The 16,795-nt window shown below is 37.7% G+C and overlaps 1 protein-coding gene across 1 annotated transcript in view; it reads left to right on the forward strand.

Annotated features, from left to right (window-relative positions):
* Positions 1-7,051: 7,051 nt before the first annotated feature.
* The window catches only part of LOC309867645 (myocyte-specific enhancer factor 2A-like), a gene marked incomplete at both ends in the record, with an annotated part of 115,624 nt that continues 105,880 nt past the window's right edge, over positions 7,052-16,795 (forward strand). The window contains 1 exon segment of the mRNA XM_082736704.1: positions 7,052-7,105. Within this exon segment, the coding sequence (XP_082592830.1) occupies positions 7,052-7,105 (54 nt within the window).

A 16,795-nucleotide genomic window follows, 5' to 3' on the forward strand; every position in this document is an offset into this window, starting at 1 on the left:
AATCTATTCCTTGTTTTGGTGTGCTTGTTCCATTAGTTTCTGAGAAAGCTTTGTTAAAATCAACTTGCTAGATTTGTCGTCTTACTTACTAGTTCCCTTGGTACTGACTAAAGTTTATTTGGAGAAAGTATGTTTTTGGGGTGCCTTGGTGGCTCAGTCGTTAAGTGTCTGACTCTTGATTTTTGCTCAGGTCATGATGTCAGGGTGGTGAGATTGAGCCCGACATCAGGCTCTGTGCTCAGCAGGGTCTGGTTGAGATTCCTTCTGCCTCTGCCTTCTCCCAACCCTGCTTTCTCTCTCAAATAAATTTTGAAAACAAAAGTGTTTTTCCATCTGCACAGTTCAGTACAATATTTTAACAAACTGATATGTGGGCAAAGTCACAAAGTAAATTTCAAATCAATTTGTAGAACATTAGAATCACAGGTAGACATTTTTGAGTCATGTTCTGTCAACAGAGGGAATGTGCATCTCTGTTGCTACTGGCAAAAAGAAAGAGGTTTCCATATTATAAGCCTTTGAGCTGTTATCTGCTGTATGTGTATGTCTTGCATAAATTTCTAATTGCTGTTGTATTTGTCCCTTAATTTTGCTTAGCTTTGTAGAAAGCACAAAAAGTGTTTAACACAGAAAGTGTTAAATCATGGAAAAGGAAATAAAGCCAGTGAGAAAGCTATAGCATCTGAAGTCATGTAGTATTTTACATCCTAACCATGGTAATTTTCTATTATAAATGGACATTTTCTGTATTTCAGTTAAGTATTAAAAGAGAAACAATTGGGGATTATGAGTTTATATGTAATATAATTTTTCCTATTTAAAAACATGGAAAATAAAGTCCTAGTTAGGATTTTGTACAGGATATCTGATTTTAAGGAACAGATTCCTGACTTTAAGTGTTACTAGGTATATTCAGATTTAGAATTGCTAGCTCTTTCCAGTGAATTGAGCTTTTACTGTGTCCTGGAATTGAGTCCTACATCGGGCTCCCTGCTTCGTGGGAAGCATGCTTCTCTCTCTCCCACTCCCCCTGCTTGTGTTCCTCTCTCACCGTGTCTCTCTCCCTCTGTCAAATAAATAAATAAAATCTTCAAAAAAAATAAAAAAATGTACTGTGATAAAGTATAGCTACAGATCTTTATTTTTGATTTGTGTTCTACACAGTGTGTTCTCCATGCTTTTACTTCCATTCTATCTCATATTTAAGATGTACTTTTGTAGTCATCAGATCTTTTTTTAATACAATTCAGGTATTAATTCATTTTCCCCTTCCATTAGCTTGTTAGCTTTCTGTACTTTTACTGCTCTTACATGCATCTTTGACTCAAGTCCAAAAAGTAAAAAAGTACTCTTTTTATTTCCCATTAAATGAAAGGGTTTTAGAACACCTTAACTTTATTTACTCCTGTACTGTACTGTTGTTGTGTATTATTAATATTTTAAATTCTACAGTGTATTATTATCTTCTTTAGTCTATTTACTCAGAGTTACATATTTACCCTCTTCCTTATTCTTATTTGTTTGTTTATGTACGTACTTTTTGGTGCAATATCCAAGCTGTGTCTGGTATCCTTTTTTCTTTCATTCTTCTTTTTTTATTTAAAATTTTTTATTTTTTTTATAAACATATCATATATTTTTATCCCCAGGGGTACAGGTCTGTGAATCGCCAGGTTTACACACTTCACAGCACTCATCAAAGCACATACCCTCCCCAATGTCTATAACCTCACCTTCCTTCTCCCACTCCCCCTCTCCCTAGCAACCCTCAGTTTGTTTTGTGAGATTAAGAATCACTTATGGTTTGTCTCCCTCCCAGTCCCATCTTGTTTCATTTTTTTCTTCTCCGACCCCCTTAACCCCCCATGTTGCATCTCCACTTCCTCATATCAGGGAGACCGTATGATAGTTGTCTTTCTCCGCTTGACTTATTTTGCAAGTGGCAAGATTTCATTTCTTTTGATGGCTGCATAGTATTCCATTGTGTATATATACCACATCTTCTTTATCCATTCATCTATTGATGGACATTTAGGTTCTTTCCATAGTTTGGCTATTATAGACATTGCTGCTATAAACATTCGGGTGCACGTGCCCCTTTGGATCACTAGGTTTGTATCTTTAGGGTAAATACCCAGTAGAGCTATTGCTGGGTCATAGGGTAGTTCTATTTTCAACATTTTGAGGAACCCCCATGTTGTTTTCCAGAGTGGTTGCACCAGCTTGCATTCCGACCAACAGTGTAGGAGGGTTTCCCCTTTCTCCGCATCCTCTCCAGCATCTGTCATTTCCTGACTTGTTAATATTAGCCATCCTGACTGGTGTGAGGTGATATCTCATTGTGGTTTTGATTTGTATTTCCCTGATGCCGAGTGATATGGAGCACTTTTTCATGTGTCTGTTGGCCATCTGGATGTCTTCTTTGCAGAAATGTTCCATGCTCCTGGATTGGAAGAATAAATATTGTGAAAATGTCTATTCTACCTAAAGCAATCTACACATTTAATGCAATTCCTATCAAAGTACCATCCATCTTTTTCAAAGAAATGGAACAAAGAATCCTATAATTTACATGGAACAAGAAAAGACCTCCAATACACAAAGGAATATTGAAAAAGAAAGCTAGAGTTGGTGGCATCACAATTCCGGACTTCAAACTCTATTACAACGCTGTCATCATCAAGACAGCATGGTACTGGCACAAAAACACACACATAGATCAATGGAATAGAATAGAAAGCCCAGAAATAGACCCTCAACTCTATGGTCAACTATTCTTTGACAGAGCAGGAAAGAATGTCCAATGGAAAAAAGACAGCCTCTTCAATAAATGGTGTTGGGAAAATTGGACAGCCACATGCATAAAAATGAAATTGGACCATTTCCTTACACCACACACGAAAATAGACTCCAAATAGACGAAGGACCTCAATGTGAGAAAGGAATCCATCAAAATCCTTGAGGAGAACACAGGCAGCAACCTCTTGGACCTCAGCCGCAGCAACATCTTTCATTGCCATAGGCAAGGGAAGCAAGGGCAAAAATGAACTATTGGGATTTTTGTCAAGATCCAAAGCTTTTATACAGCAAAGGAAACAGTTAACAAAACCAAAAGACAACTGACAGAATGGGAGAAGATATTTGCAAATGACATATCAGATAAAGGGCTAGTGTCCAAAATCTATAAAGAACTTAGCAAACTCAACACCCTAAGAACAAATAATCCAATCAAGAAATGGGCAGAAGACATGAACCGACATTTCTGCAAAGAAAACATCCTTTTTTCTTTCTACTTGAAGAAGTCCCTTCATTGTTTTTGGTGTTAAATTCTTTGTTTCTATTTGATTACAGATGTCTGTGTTTTGCCCCCCCCCCACCCCCTTCAGGAGTATTACTTGCCAGATAGACTATTCTAGTTTGGCATTTCTCCCACTCTTGGCACGTTGAGAATATCATTCCATGTCTTCTGACTTCCATTACTACTGTGAAAAAGTCCACTGTAAATCTTTCCTTTTTTGACTACTTTTAAGATCTCTCTGTCTGTGGCTGTGTCTCTTTGCGTGAGTCTCTCTCTTTCCCTCCATCCACCCTTTTTACTTTGATATGTTTGTTGTTGTGGTTTTCTTTGGATTTGTTTTGCTTGGGAGTTTGTAGATCTGGGTTCTGTGGCATGATGTCACTGGTAAGTTTTTAAAAAGTTTTCAACTATATGTCTTTAAACATTTCTCTCTTTTCTTTCAAGGACTGCAGTTACATGTATTTTGGATCCATGTGTCATAAGTTTTTCACACTCTTTTCTGTATTTCCCAATTTATGTCTTTTTGGGCATCAGTATGAGTATTTTCCTCTTTCTTAGCTTCTGGATCATTGATTGTTCAGCTGTATTCTAACCTATTATGATTTATTTTTTTATTTTCTGTTTTCAGAATTGTATTTTTCAGTTGTTTTCCATACTTTTAGCATTATCTGCTAATAGTCGTTATTAATTCTTTGAACACATTCACATATTTTAAAGTTCTTTTCTGATAACACCATTACTTGGATCTACTATGGGTCTGATTTCTTGCCATTTTAAAATCTGAGTTTTCAAGTCAGGTCTTGACTGGTTATTTTTCATTTTTAGACATTTTATATAATAATGATAAGATCATTTAAATTTCTAGATGATATTAACTTTTGCTGGTAAGATATACTTTTGCTAAAATCTTTACAGGAGTTTTTATTGGCCTGCAGCTAGGCTAATGACACTAGGTAACCCAGATTCCTTAACCTAATCAGGGATTGAGATGATATGAAGCTATACTTTCCTCCTTGTTGGTCTGGTCTATTTCTAATTTACGTATATACCTAGGGTATAGGCTTTTGGATTCCCTCCCTACTCCCGGTGTGTTTACTGGGGCTGGGCTATTCCTTGGCAGACCTTGCATCTATTTTTGTGTCCTACTGAAGATCTGTTGAAAGCTCTGTTTAGCTTCTCAGCCTCTCAGCCAACGTTGTTGGGTCTAAAAATAAACACACACACACACACACACACACACACACACACACTCTTATTTATTTGAGAAAAAGTGAGAGAGAGAGCAAGAGTGGAGAGGAAGAGGGAGAAGCAGACTCCCTGCTGAGCAGGGAACCTGACATGGGGCTCAGGCAATATTTTAAGAATCTACTAATGACTAGGGGGAGAATTAATCTGAAGTGTGTTCTCATCCGTTTCCTCCAGATCTCAGCCCTTCAATTCTGTCTTGGAAGTTCTCCAGTGGTTTTGAACAGATTACTTTTCTTGTTGTTTTCTCATTATTAGAAGGTTGGTTTGGGGCTCCTGGGTGACTTAGTCAGTTAAGCATCTGACTTACTTTTGGCTCAGGTTGTGATCTCATTGTTTGTGGGATTGAGCACTCTGTCAGGCTTCGCGCTCAGGTCGGAGTCTCCTTGAAGATTTTCTACCTCTGTCCCCTCACCCCCCACCATTTGTGCTTGCTTATGTTCTCTCACCCTCCCTCTGAAATAAATAAATCTTAAGAGAGAAGGTTGAAGTAACCTATTCAACTATTGTCAAAAGCAAAATGCTTAGATATGGTCTAATAGAATTCAGAATTTTTCAGATTCTAAAAGAGAGTGCAGTACATACACCTTAGAGGCATTAGAGGCATTAGAATTGAAATGCACGAACATTTATCTTGTCTACTACAGTTCAAATTTTTATAATGGGAATTGAATGCAGTGTGATCTGTAAAGGAACATGATTTGAATAAACTGACTTTTATTGGTTTATAGTGCAGTCTCATGAGGAAGCAAAAACATTCTACAGCACAGTTGTTTGTTTGGTTCCCACCAGTTGACTAGCCATCCTTCAGTTTTTCTAATGTTTCCTGCTTCCGTGCACATGGTATTCTCTCTGCTTAGAATGTATACCTTCATACTCAGGTTTGAGGCACATTCCAAAGGAAGCCTTACCTAACTTGTGAATTTAGGTCAAATAAACTAACATCCTAATTTTAATTTCTGGACTCATTTATATGGTAGTTTGATTAATGTCTGTTTTCCCCTCTAAACTATGAACTCAGTGAGATCAGAAATCATGCCTTTTTTCTTTTTAAATATTTTACTCTATGTGCCTACTTCAGTGTTTGGAAGTAGAATACTTTTGCAAGTTGGTGATCAGTTAATAGGTTATCAATTGTTAATAGATGTTCAGTTAATGTTTGTATGAATGAAGAAATGAAAGAATACAAGGGAAGATACGTAAGACATGCCATGCTTATAGTTATGATGGTAGTGTTAAGAAATGAAAAATTCACTGCTTTTGAGCAAAAGCCAGATTTAATCAAACATGGATTTGCACAGTACTTTTAAAGTTTTATGGCTGTATATGCACAATATTAGAAATACTTGAATAAAATTCCCCTGAGAATTTATTATTGTATTTTAGTATTTGTCTTTTATTCCCTTGTAAATATTTTATTATGTAAGTTTTGAAAACACTAGGTCTTTGACACAACTGTCATTCGGAACATGACAGATGATATCATTGCCAGTCATTGAATTACAGGGATAAATGGAATAATAATAAAAAAAAAAAATCCTGTTCTTGAAGGATTCATGGTCTCAGGAATACGGACTTAGAATTTATTATACAAATAGCCACAGAGTATAAGGTGCTATGGTTTACTCTATCCGGGGGAACTGAATCTTGATAAATTAGGAGAATTTTATTAAATGGCTAAAAGGAACAATATTTCATTTAATAAGTGGACATTATTATGAAATCATATGGTGCCTTTATGGATTGACAGTAATTTGGGTGGTAGCGAGGGCAGTTTGCAAGAATCATTTGTAAGGGCAGATTGGGGCTACCCAGATTTTTAGTTCATCCTTTGACATGGAGGACATCAGAAACTTTCCAAGGATATTTCCAAGGATATTTTCCAAGCAGAGAAATTCTGGAGCCAGAGTCCCTGAGTTCATATTCCAAGCCCTGCCCTTTACTGTGTGTGTTACCTTGGACATATTTATTTAGGATCTCTCTGCCTCAGTATCCTTATTTATAAAATGGTGATGATAATTAAACCAAAAAGAATGCTGTTTAGATTGAATGAGTTAAGATATATCAGGTACATGGAAAAATTCTTGGCACATAGAAAAATCCCAATAAGTATTGGCTCTTGTTGCTTTTACTATATGCATTGAGAAAAACTCAAAGCTTATTTTCAGCCAGAGCTAGAGGCACAAAAAGATTCAAGGGATTTCTTAGGGGTGAAGTTAACAAAGCTTCAAGTTAACTACCAATATGTAACCAGGAATTTCAACTAATATGTGCCTATGTGCAGCGCAGAGGTAAGTTTGAAATTTGTATAACACTTCCATGATTTACAAACTTATAGAACTTAAATTTTCTAATTTGTGTTTTCTTTTGGATCTTCTAGAAAATTCCAGCTGTAGCCCTTGCACCAGAAGCTGAAATAATAGAAGCTGTGTACGATGCATTAGGGTATTGAAGAAAATACATTTTGAATTAAATGTTTGGAATATAAGGAAGGAAAGGTGATTGAAAATGGGGCGGAAGAAAATTCAAATCACACGCATAATGGATGAGAGGAATCGACAGGTAAATGAAAATTTTAACTTATTTATTCTTGATGTAAATATTTTTTTTTTAAAGAGGAGCATAGGATAGAATGGTTGAGTTTTTCTTAAATTTAATTCCAAGTCTATTTTTGTTTTCAAACTAAATAAAAAATTTAAACACTTTTAGCTTGTCATCATGTGCTTTAAAGAAACGTTTTCTTATTGCAAAAATCATAGATGTTGGTTCTAGAAAATATAGGGGAAAAGAAGAGATCACTGTAGTCCCACCGTTACTGTCCATTGTGTAGATTTATTGTAATATACTTAGTCTTTTGTTCATTTGATTATGTTTGTTTTTAATAGGTTAATTATTATTATAAATTCTCACCTCTATTTTCATAATTAGGGAATACCTAAGTTAACTATGGTTATCAGTGAATGTGCTTTAGTCACTTAAATTTTCTGGTTAACCAACAAATAAAGAGAATTTTTTTATGACTCATATTATCACAAATATTCCCAGAACAGTTATTATATTGATCTCAGTTTTAATTGATAAAATATAGTGAACTTAATTTTTAGCACCAGTGTCAATAAACCCTTATAAGTTCAAGATAATTATAGTACTGATATATGAAGACTAGAAATTGTAAGAGTTTAGAGCAGGTATTGGCAAACTGTGGTTCATGGGCAAGCTGGCTCATTTTACAAACAAATCATTGTTAGAAAACTGCCATGTGCATTTGTTTACATATTGTCTGTGCCTGATTTCACATTGTAACAGCATAATTGAGTAGTTGCCCATAGGCCTAAAATCTTTACTCCTGGCCTTTTAAGAAGTTTGCCATGCTCTTGGTTTACAGGAAAGAAGGAAAAATAGTTTCATAGAATATTGTAAATAATCTAGTATTCACAGCATATGCAGGAGGGGTAGATTCTGCTCTGGAAAGTTTACCTCTCAGGAGAAGTTTCCAGAAAAGCTGGTTTCTGGAAGCTTACGAGGAACAGAACAGCACTAAAGATAAAATCTGCCGAGTCTGAGTAGTAATTCATCTGGTAATATGGATATAATTGGAGACAAAACTCAGCTGAATAGCTGATAGAGAAGTTAGTGGAAGTGATTAGAGTTGTCACTGGACCTAAATGATGAGAACTCCTGATTCATCTCATGAAAATTCTTCTGATAAAATGTAGGGCTCACACAGTATGATTCTTTATGAAGGTTGATAAAACAGGGGAGAGTGAGAAAATAACTATTCCATCATGATTCTAAGCAAGCTTGCAAGTAAATGTCCCTTCATAAATCTGAGGACTATGTCACATAGAGGGAACATGGGGGACCTGCTTCATGAACACATGCAATATTAATGTAAAATAGGGTTTATTCGGGGAATAACATAAAAGCAGAGAACTGGCAAAGGACGTAACATTCCCTGAACTCTCATTATCCCATAGAGAGTCATGTTTAAATTCAGCATAGATACACTGGATCTACCAGTGGAAAAGACATCCCAACTTTAGAGAGAAAAAGGAGCTAGGCATATGTAAGTGACTGTGTAATGGAGCTTTTTAAGCTAAGGAAATGATATTATTAAAAGATGAAGCTTGCCACTATACTCAGCAACTAGAATTAGCCTGAATTAATAATTAATATGCTGAGTTTACCTAAGTCATTTTCTTACTAAGCTGCCAGATGGGGCAAGGGTAAGGGTGTCTGAATTTCTTCTCAGGAGATTTTGGCAAAGAATGCAGAAACCGTACTGTGGAGGTAGTTAGACAATTTGGTTTTCAGGTTTGATTAGGCACAGACGTAATTTGTCATTTTTAACTTGTGGATTTTGAGTTAAAAGTTTCATTATTCTTGCATTAAAATGGGGGAAAAAGGTTTCTGTGCTGAAAAGAATATGTGTCACTTATTCATCCAAATTTGAATATTTACCATATCAGAGAGAGACTGTTAAGCACTGGAGACTCATTCAAAATATATAGCCTACAGAAGAAATTTAACTATGTGGCAGATAGATGCTAAGCTTAGGTGTTGGGAGGGTTTATGGAAGGAACTACCAACCTCTGGGGTTGTTTAGCGAGCAGTACTGAAGGAGGTAACAGCGAATAGAGTTTTTAATGATGGATTTTTGGAGCTACTAAGATAAAATCACACTTCAAGTCATTAGAAGAGTGAGTTAAAACTCTTGGGGTTGACACTACCATGCACTTAAGAGCTGCTTCACCTCACTTCAATTCTACTTGGAAGCTTTCACTTGACTTCCATTTGGGAGCTTCTAGTGAAACCTTGTGTTGGTCCTTCTTGGCATAATATGTTTCTATTTAAAAAGTAAATTTTGTATTAAAGTATAACATAAAAGAAAAGCACACAAATCCTAAGTGTGGCTAAGAGAGTTATTGCAAAAAGTACATGGCCACGTAACCAGCATATCCCAGTGCACCACCCCAGAAACTCTCTGTCTTGTCTCCCAGGCATTATCTCCCTGCCCCAGGGAAGGAAAATCATTAACTGAACTTTCTAACACATAGGTTAATTACCCCTGGTTTTGAATTTATGTGAACAGCATGTGTTCGTTTGGGCAACATTATGTTTGTGAAATTAATGTTAGTGTTGCATGTGGGTATATATGTAGATGTATTTTATAAATCTACATATTCATATATGTTTTCATTGATGTATGATATCCCATTGAGTGGATAGAACACAATGTGTACACTTATTTTTTCTACTGTAAATAGAATTTTGGGTTGTTTTCTACTTTGAGACTATTATAAAGAGTGCTATTTTGATTACTCCCGTGTGTGTCTTTGGTACCTATGCATGCTTGGGTATGTACCGAGGGGTACAGTTGCTAAGTCAGAGAATATACCTGTGATAGCTTTAATAACAATAGTTTTCTAAAGTGGTTGTACTGATTTATAATTTTTGCTCTGCTAACAGGGTGTGAAAGTTCCAGCTGCTCAGCTGCTCTAAATATTCACCATTACTAGTTTTTATTCCTTTCATTTTAGCTGTTCTGGTGGGTGAGCAAAAGTAACATTTTAATTTTAAGTTTCTGTGATGTTTGATGAAGTTGATCACCTTTTCATATCTTTCCTGGCCCTTTAGATACCTTCTTTTATGACTTACCTGTTAAGTCGTACCTCACTACCTTTTCTTAGGCAGTCTCCTTGACTGCTTTTTTCTTAGTAATTATTAGTATACATTCTGTATATAATATATTCTGAGTGTTTTGTTCATTGTGTGCATTTCAAATAACTTCCCTCATATCATGGCTTGCCTTTTCACTTTTTCAATTCTTTTTTTTTTTTTTAATGTTGTCCAGGTTCTCTTCCTTTTTTTTTCCTTTATGGCTAATGCTCTATGTTGTGTTGGAGAATTACTTACCTATCATAAGTCCATAAAGATTGTTTTTATGCTTTCTTCTGCTTTTTACCTTTCATGTTTTAGATCTGTTATCCATTTTGAATTTAGTTTTGTGTATGGTTTGAGGTGTTGGGTTAAGATTTGTTTTCCTGATAAATACTCAGTTCACCCAGTACAGTTTGTTTTAAGAACCATCCATCCTTCCTCCATTGCATGACAGGGGTTGCCTTTGCTGTGAATCAAGGAATCATACACATGTGGGGCTGTTTCTGAACTCCGTTTTGTTCCATTTTTGTATTTAATATCCTTGCTCAATTCTGTACTATTTTAATTACTGTAGTTCAATATTTGGTAGTAGAAATTCTCTACCATGGTATTCTGCATGACTGAGTGGTTGTTCTTGTCATTTTTCTTTCCAAGTGAAACCAAGTGTCAATATTCACTTAAGAGATGGGCGCCGGGGTGGCTCAGTGGGTTATGCCGCTGCCTTCAGCTCAGGTCATGATCTCAGGGTCCTGGGATCGAGTCCTGCATCGGGCCCTTTGCTCAGCAGGAAGCCTGCTTCCTTGTCTCTCTCTCTGCCTGCCTCTCTGCCTACTTGTGATCTCTCTCTGTGAAATAAATAAATAAAATCTTTAAAAAATATATTCACTTAAGAGAATCAACAAAATAAACTTACTGGAATTCAGATGTATGGATTGATTTAGGAGAACTGAAATCTTTACAGTATTAAGTCTTGTAATCCATAAATAGATATGGTTACCTTACATTTGTTTTTCATTAATGTACAGGTCTAAACATTTTTTATTTTGTTTATTTATAGGTATTGGATTTTTTTTAGTGTCATTATGTTTTTCCCCAGATTTCATTAGTCTCGATGCTTGTTGCTAAGCCTATAAAAGCTTAGTTTATTTTTTTAATGTTGACTTTGTGTCTAGCAATCTTGCAAAATTCACTTTCAAAATTTACTTATTTCTAATAGTATAAGTTGTACACTATTTTGGATTTCCTATGTAAACAGTTGTGTTGTCTGTGAACAGTGATTTACTCTTTTTGAAATCCTTTATTACATTATCTTGTTTCATTGTACCAGCTAGGACCTCTAGAATAATGAATAAATGTGAAGGTAGTGGGCATCCTTTGTCTCATTCTCAACTTTAGGAAAACACATTCAATATGTGATCATTGATTATGGTATTTACTGAGAGTTTTTCTAAAAGATCCCTTTTATCAGAATAGAAAAGTTTTCTGCTATTTCTAATGCCACTGTTTTTATCCTGAATCAGTATTGAATTTTATCAAAAGCTTTTTCTGAGTTTATGTAGATGATTCTATGGTATTTTTCTCCCCTTTTTTCTTTAATGTAGTATCCTATGTTGGTTGATTTTCAAATGTTAAAGCATTTGAATGCTTTAAAAATGTATTTCTTGAAATACACCTTTATATATATCACTTGATTTGATTGTTCTTACCCCATTTTTTATTTTTGCGAGTATGTGTGTGTGTGTGTGAGTTTATTCTGAAATTTTTTTTTCTTGTAATGTCATTCTTAGGTTATGACAAGTTATGCTGGCCTTATAAAATGAGTTGGGAAGTCTTGTTTCTTGTTCTCTGGAGAAGTTTGTGTAATAGTAATATATTTCTTCTTTGAATACTTGGAAAAGTTTACCAGTAAATCTGTTTGTCCTTGGAGTTTACTGTGTGAGAGTTTTTTTAAAGTAAATATTTAATTTCTGTAAGAGATAGAATGATTCCTACTCTTCTACTTTTTCTGCCAGTTGGGTAAGTTGGGTTTTTCAAGAAATTCTCTATTTTATTTAAATTGTTAATATTATTGATATTCAAAGTGCATATGCTCTAATTTTCTTCATATTGCTCATATTCTCTTTTATATTTTGTCTTCCATTCCTTATATTGCTACTTTGTGTCTTTCTTTCCCTTGATCACTGAGATTATGTCAGTTTTATTAACCTTTCTTTTCTTTTTTTTTTATTGTGTTATGTTAGTCACCATAATTATTAACCCTTTCTAAGAATGAACATTTTAGCTCACGGGTTCTGAGCTGTGTCTGCCAGAGAGATGCCTGGGGAGTGAGACAGGGTTTAATGAAATAAAAGGTGAGCCCAAAAAAGGACCTGCCCTCTCCCCACAGGTCTGCTTCTGGAAATGACTTTGTGGACCAGGGACCCTCCTGGGGGCCATCTTGGGGGTGATGGGCTAAAGATGGAGAACCACATGGACCACTGCAGTTACCCCTAGAACAGAGTTAATCCCTTCCAAATATTCTTGGACATGCTGGCTCCACAGAAAATTCATGAATTCATGAGACTCTGCCAGCTCCAGCTGATTTCTTCTGACTTGCTAGAACTAGAATCCATTGTCTTAATACCTTTGGGGAGACCCTTTCACTCCTGGGAAGCTGCCTGCCCAGAGTGGCTGAGGGGACCTCAAAAGAGACAGATCCCTGAGACCTTGGAGGACAGGGCCAGGCTTCTCTGAAGCAGAAGGAAGCTTTAAATCAGGAGAATGAGCCTCACTTACAGGTGGGGGTCCTGAGAGAATGGTCAAGGTCTGGCCCTGCTTTGACCCGTAGGTTTCCTGTCGGGTCATGTGGGCCTTCAGTGGCTGGACACCTGGCTACAATCAGTCTTTCCACCTCCCCCCATGCCTGTAGAAGTGAGATCACTTTTTATTTCAGGGCAAAGTTAGAGCAACTATCTCCTAGAAGCTGGCTGGCCTCCCCATCCCCCAATGCAACTGCTGTGCTCTGGTTGTCAGGCAACTGTTTACCTTAGAGGTAGAGCGCCCCCCAAGGTTCTGAGCCTTCAGTTGAGACCCAGAGAACACTGGCCTTTGGAGGCAGAGCTGGGGAGCTCTCCATAGCCCTGGATGGCCTCCTGCCTACCATAGATCCACTTTCCACTTGGTCCTAGACCACCTGTGCGGTCCTCTGCTGGTGATTTCTGAAAGCTGGAGACACGTTTCAGGTCTCCGTGGATTTCCCTGGGAGATCCTGGTATAAACTGTGATACTGGTTTTACCAGTGAAGAAACAACACATTTTAGAGAAGTGTGAAGGTGTCAGGCAAAAGGTGTTTCACCCACGCTGAAGTCTGTGGAAAAGGCAGTGAGAATATGGAACCGCTGACACAAGCTGATGATGCCCGAGGTCTGCCCGGGGCGGAGGCCAGTCTTCCCAACTTAACATCCTCGTGCTTATCAGCAATAAATACAAACCTCTGTAGGCTGTCTCTTCAGAATACTCTTGACTTTCTGAAAAAGTTGCTGAAGGGCCAGCCTCCTAAATCATCTCATGAGTCTGGTCACAGACCCATCTTCAAAGCCTCAGAAGAGAAGGGAGAAGATCTTGGGGAGAAAACACTGGGTGATGTGAATAAAAACCCTCCTGATCTCCAGAGTCCAGAACGGCTCGCCCAAGAAATTGCGAGATGGAAGCAGAGACTCCATGAAATGGAGCAGGAGAAAGAAAGGCTTGAACAGTCAAACGCAGGATTCCAACAGGCCCTGAACGAGAAAGTCAGCCAGTTAGTACCCGTGGGTGAAAACCTGCTGAAGACCTTCCCCGGGCCCACACACCTTGGAGATCATTTGGGTCATGTCAACTGTGAGGTCGAGGAAAAGAGGCAAACAGAAAATGACGATGGCCCCATCCACGGGTCAGAGGGTGATCTGAAGGGTGTCACTGATGATGCTGATTCCAATGTGTCCCTTCAAAGTGCTGAAGTGAAAAAGCAGGAACTAGCCAGACAATTGCAGGAAGGAAAGCAAATGAATGAGGAGCTTATGGCACAAATAACAGATCTTCAAGCCAAGGAGGCCTCTTTGCAGCGTGAAAATTCACAGCTTGAAGAGGAGATTCAGCAGCTGAAACAGAAGCTTCAAACTCTGCCTCAATTATATCAAGAATGCATCAGCCCCGTTGAGAGAAAATGGTCGGAGGCAGAAGAGCAGTGTGCAGACATTAAGTGGAATCTTTCCTGCACACGTAGAAACATCAAGGCCATGTCTCAGACTCGAGACTTCTACAAGGAGATCGCTGAAGACACCAGAAGACAATTGGAGGAAAATGCCATACACTATCAAAAGGGGATCCTCTTCCATGCAAAGAGAGCTCAGGAAAGCTGGATGGCAGCTGTGCTGACCGAGAGAAGCCTCAAGGAGCTAAAGAAAGAAAGTGATTACAACAGGCAAATGTTGGCCAAAGCAGAGTCCAACTTCCAGCTTTTCCCAAGTGGCCCTTTTACTCCTGCTCCTCCACCAGCTGCCCACAGAGGCCCAGAAGTGTCAGAGAACCCCTGGATCATCAGCACCCCCAGGAAGGAGAAGAGCCAGGACTTGAGGGCCCAGGCAGCTGGGCCACACCACCAGAGCCCCCTGGGGATTTGACTGAGCTCACCGCAGGCCGGTCCTGAATTCCCACAACCACAGCATAACATCTGCATGTGTTTTCTGTCTTTAAAGTTATTTTGACTTATCTCTTTTTAGTTTAGGTATTATTTAGATAGATAGATAGTTATTTAATTGATAGTACAATTGCTTTTATTCAAGTAGATTTAGCATTATAGTTTTCAGATAGTATTTTTCCATTAAAGTTTCATTTCCTATAATTCTTACAGTTGCATTATTTTCACCAGACCCTCTAGAACTAGAAAATATTAAGTTAAAGATTTCAGTTAAAGATCTCCAGTTACTTTAACAATTATCAAAATTTGGCATGCATACAAACATTTAAAATAATCAACATTTTTTTTAAGAACGTTTTTCTATGGCATGAACATTTTTGTGTGCTGTTTTCATACACATAAGCTTGTATGAGACATCTGCACAAGTCAATTAATATGTATCTGAACAAATTTTGACTTGAAAAACTGGGGAAAAGAAAACCCTAAAACAACAATTTCCTATTCCAACTTCATAAAATTTTGATTATCTTAGCAGAGTTTAGTTACAATTTTTTCTCCCTTTGTTAACATTTAAAACTTTTTTCCTTTTCTTTTAGTTATTGTTTGCTAAATGTTTCGACATTTCTCAATTTATGTAGCAAAAATAAAAGTTTTTCAGAGATGGCAAGCAAACAGACCTCCCCCATGCAGTTCACAAGGCACTTTCAGTCAGTTTGGCGGTCACAGAGAGTAATAGAACAGTAAAGAAAGCTGCCAATTTTTAAAACAATTTTAAAGAGAGAAAGAAATGATGTTCACACAATTTGTATAATATGCAAAATATACCTAGCTCGTATATACACAAAAGGAGAATTGCCCAATGTATCAGATAGATGCTTGCCCTCTTGTTTCTTGGAGCTGTGGAAGCAGAAAGCAAGGCAAAAAGCAGAGGGAGACTCCCAGATGCTAACAACAGGGGGAGCTGTTCCCACTCTTGGGCCTGCCTGGAGGGAGGAGGGGGAACGTGGTGCCATCAGGGCCCTAGGGAAGGCAGATTTAGTTCCAGGCCACCGCAATAATGCAAATGTCACCATAAAGCACATAATTCATTAATTAATATTTTTTATGGAAATCAAATAAAAAAGCCTTGTTTAAAAAATATTTTTTGTTATTATTTCATTTATTTATTTGAGGGAGAGAGTGAGAGTGAGAGAGAGCATGAGAGGGGAGAAGAACAGAGGGAGAGGCGGACTGCTCGTGGATCGGGGAGCCCCATGTGGGACTCGATCCCAGGACTCTGGGGTCATGACCCGAGCTGAAGGCCGTTGCTTTGCCAACGGAGTCCCCCAGCCACCCAAATTAAAAAATATTTTCTTGCTGAAAACTGCTAACCGTCATCTGTGCATTTAGCAAGCTGTAATCTTAGCTGGGAGGAGGGTCTCGTTTCACTATTGATGCACATTGATCAGGGTGGTGGTTGATAGAAAACTGTCACAATTTCTTCAAAGACGACGACTACCAAGGTTGCCGCATCAGCCTACCCTTCCTGTCACGAAGACTTCTGGTAGCGGGCAGGGCTGTGGAGGGACGTGAACAAATTGGAGCGCAGATGGTTGGGAATGTGAAACAGTGCAACTGCTGTGGAACATGGTGCGAACTTTCCTCCAAAAATTAAAAAATACTCTATGATCCAGTAATCCCACTTCTGTATTGCGGAAAACTGAAATCAGGATCTGAACGGGGTTTCTGCATTTCTAGGTTTATAGGGCACTATTCCCAGGAGCCCATGGATGGATGGATGGGCTGAGAGAATGTGGTGTGAATGAGTAAAGAAAATGTAATATTATTCTTTAAAAAGAAGGAAATTCTGTCACACGTTACATATGAATGAAACTTAAGGATATTGCGTTCCACAAAATAAGCCAGTCTCACATACACACACAGACACCAGATTT

The sequence above is a fragment of the Mustela nivalis genome, assembly GCF_964662115.1.
Source record: "Mustela nivalis genome assembly, chromosome: 6".
Lineage (NCBI taxonomy): Eukaryota > Metazoa > Chordata > Mammalia > Carnivora > Mustelidae > Mustela > Mustela nivalis.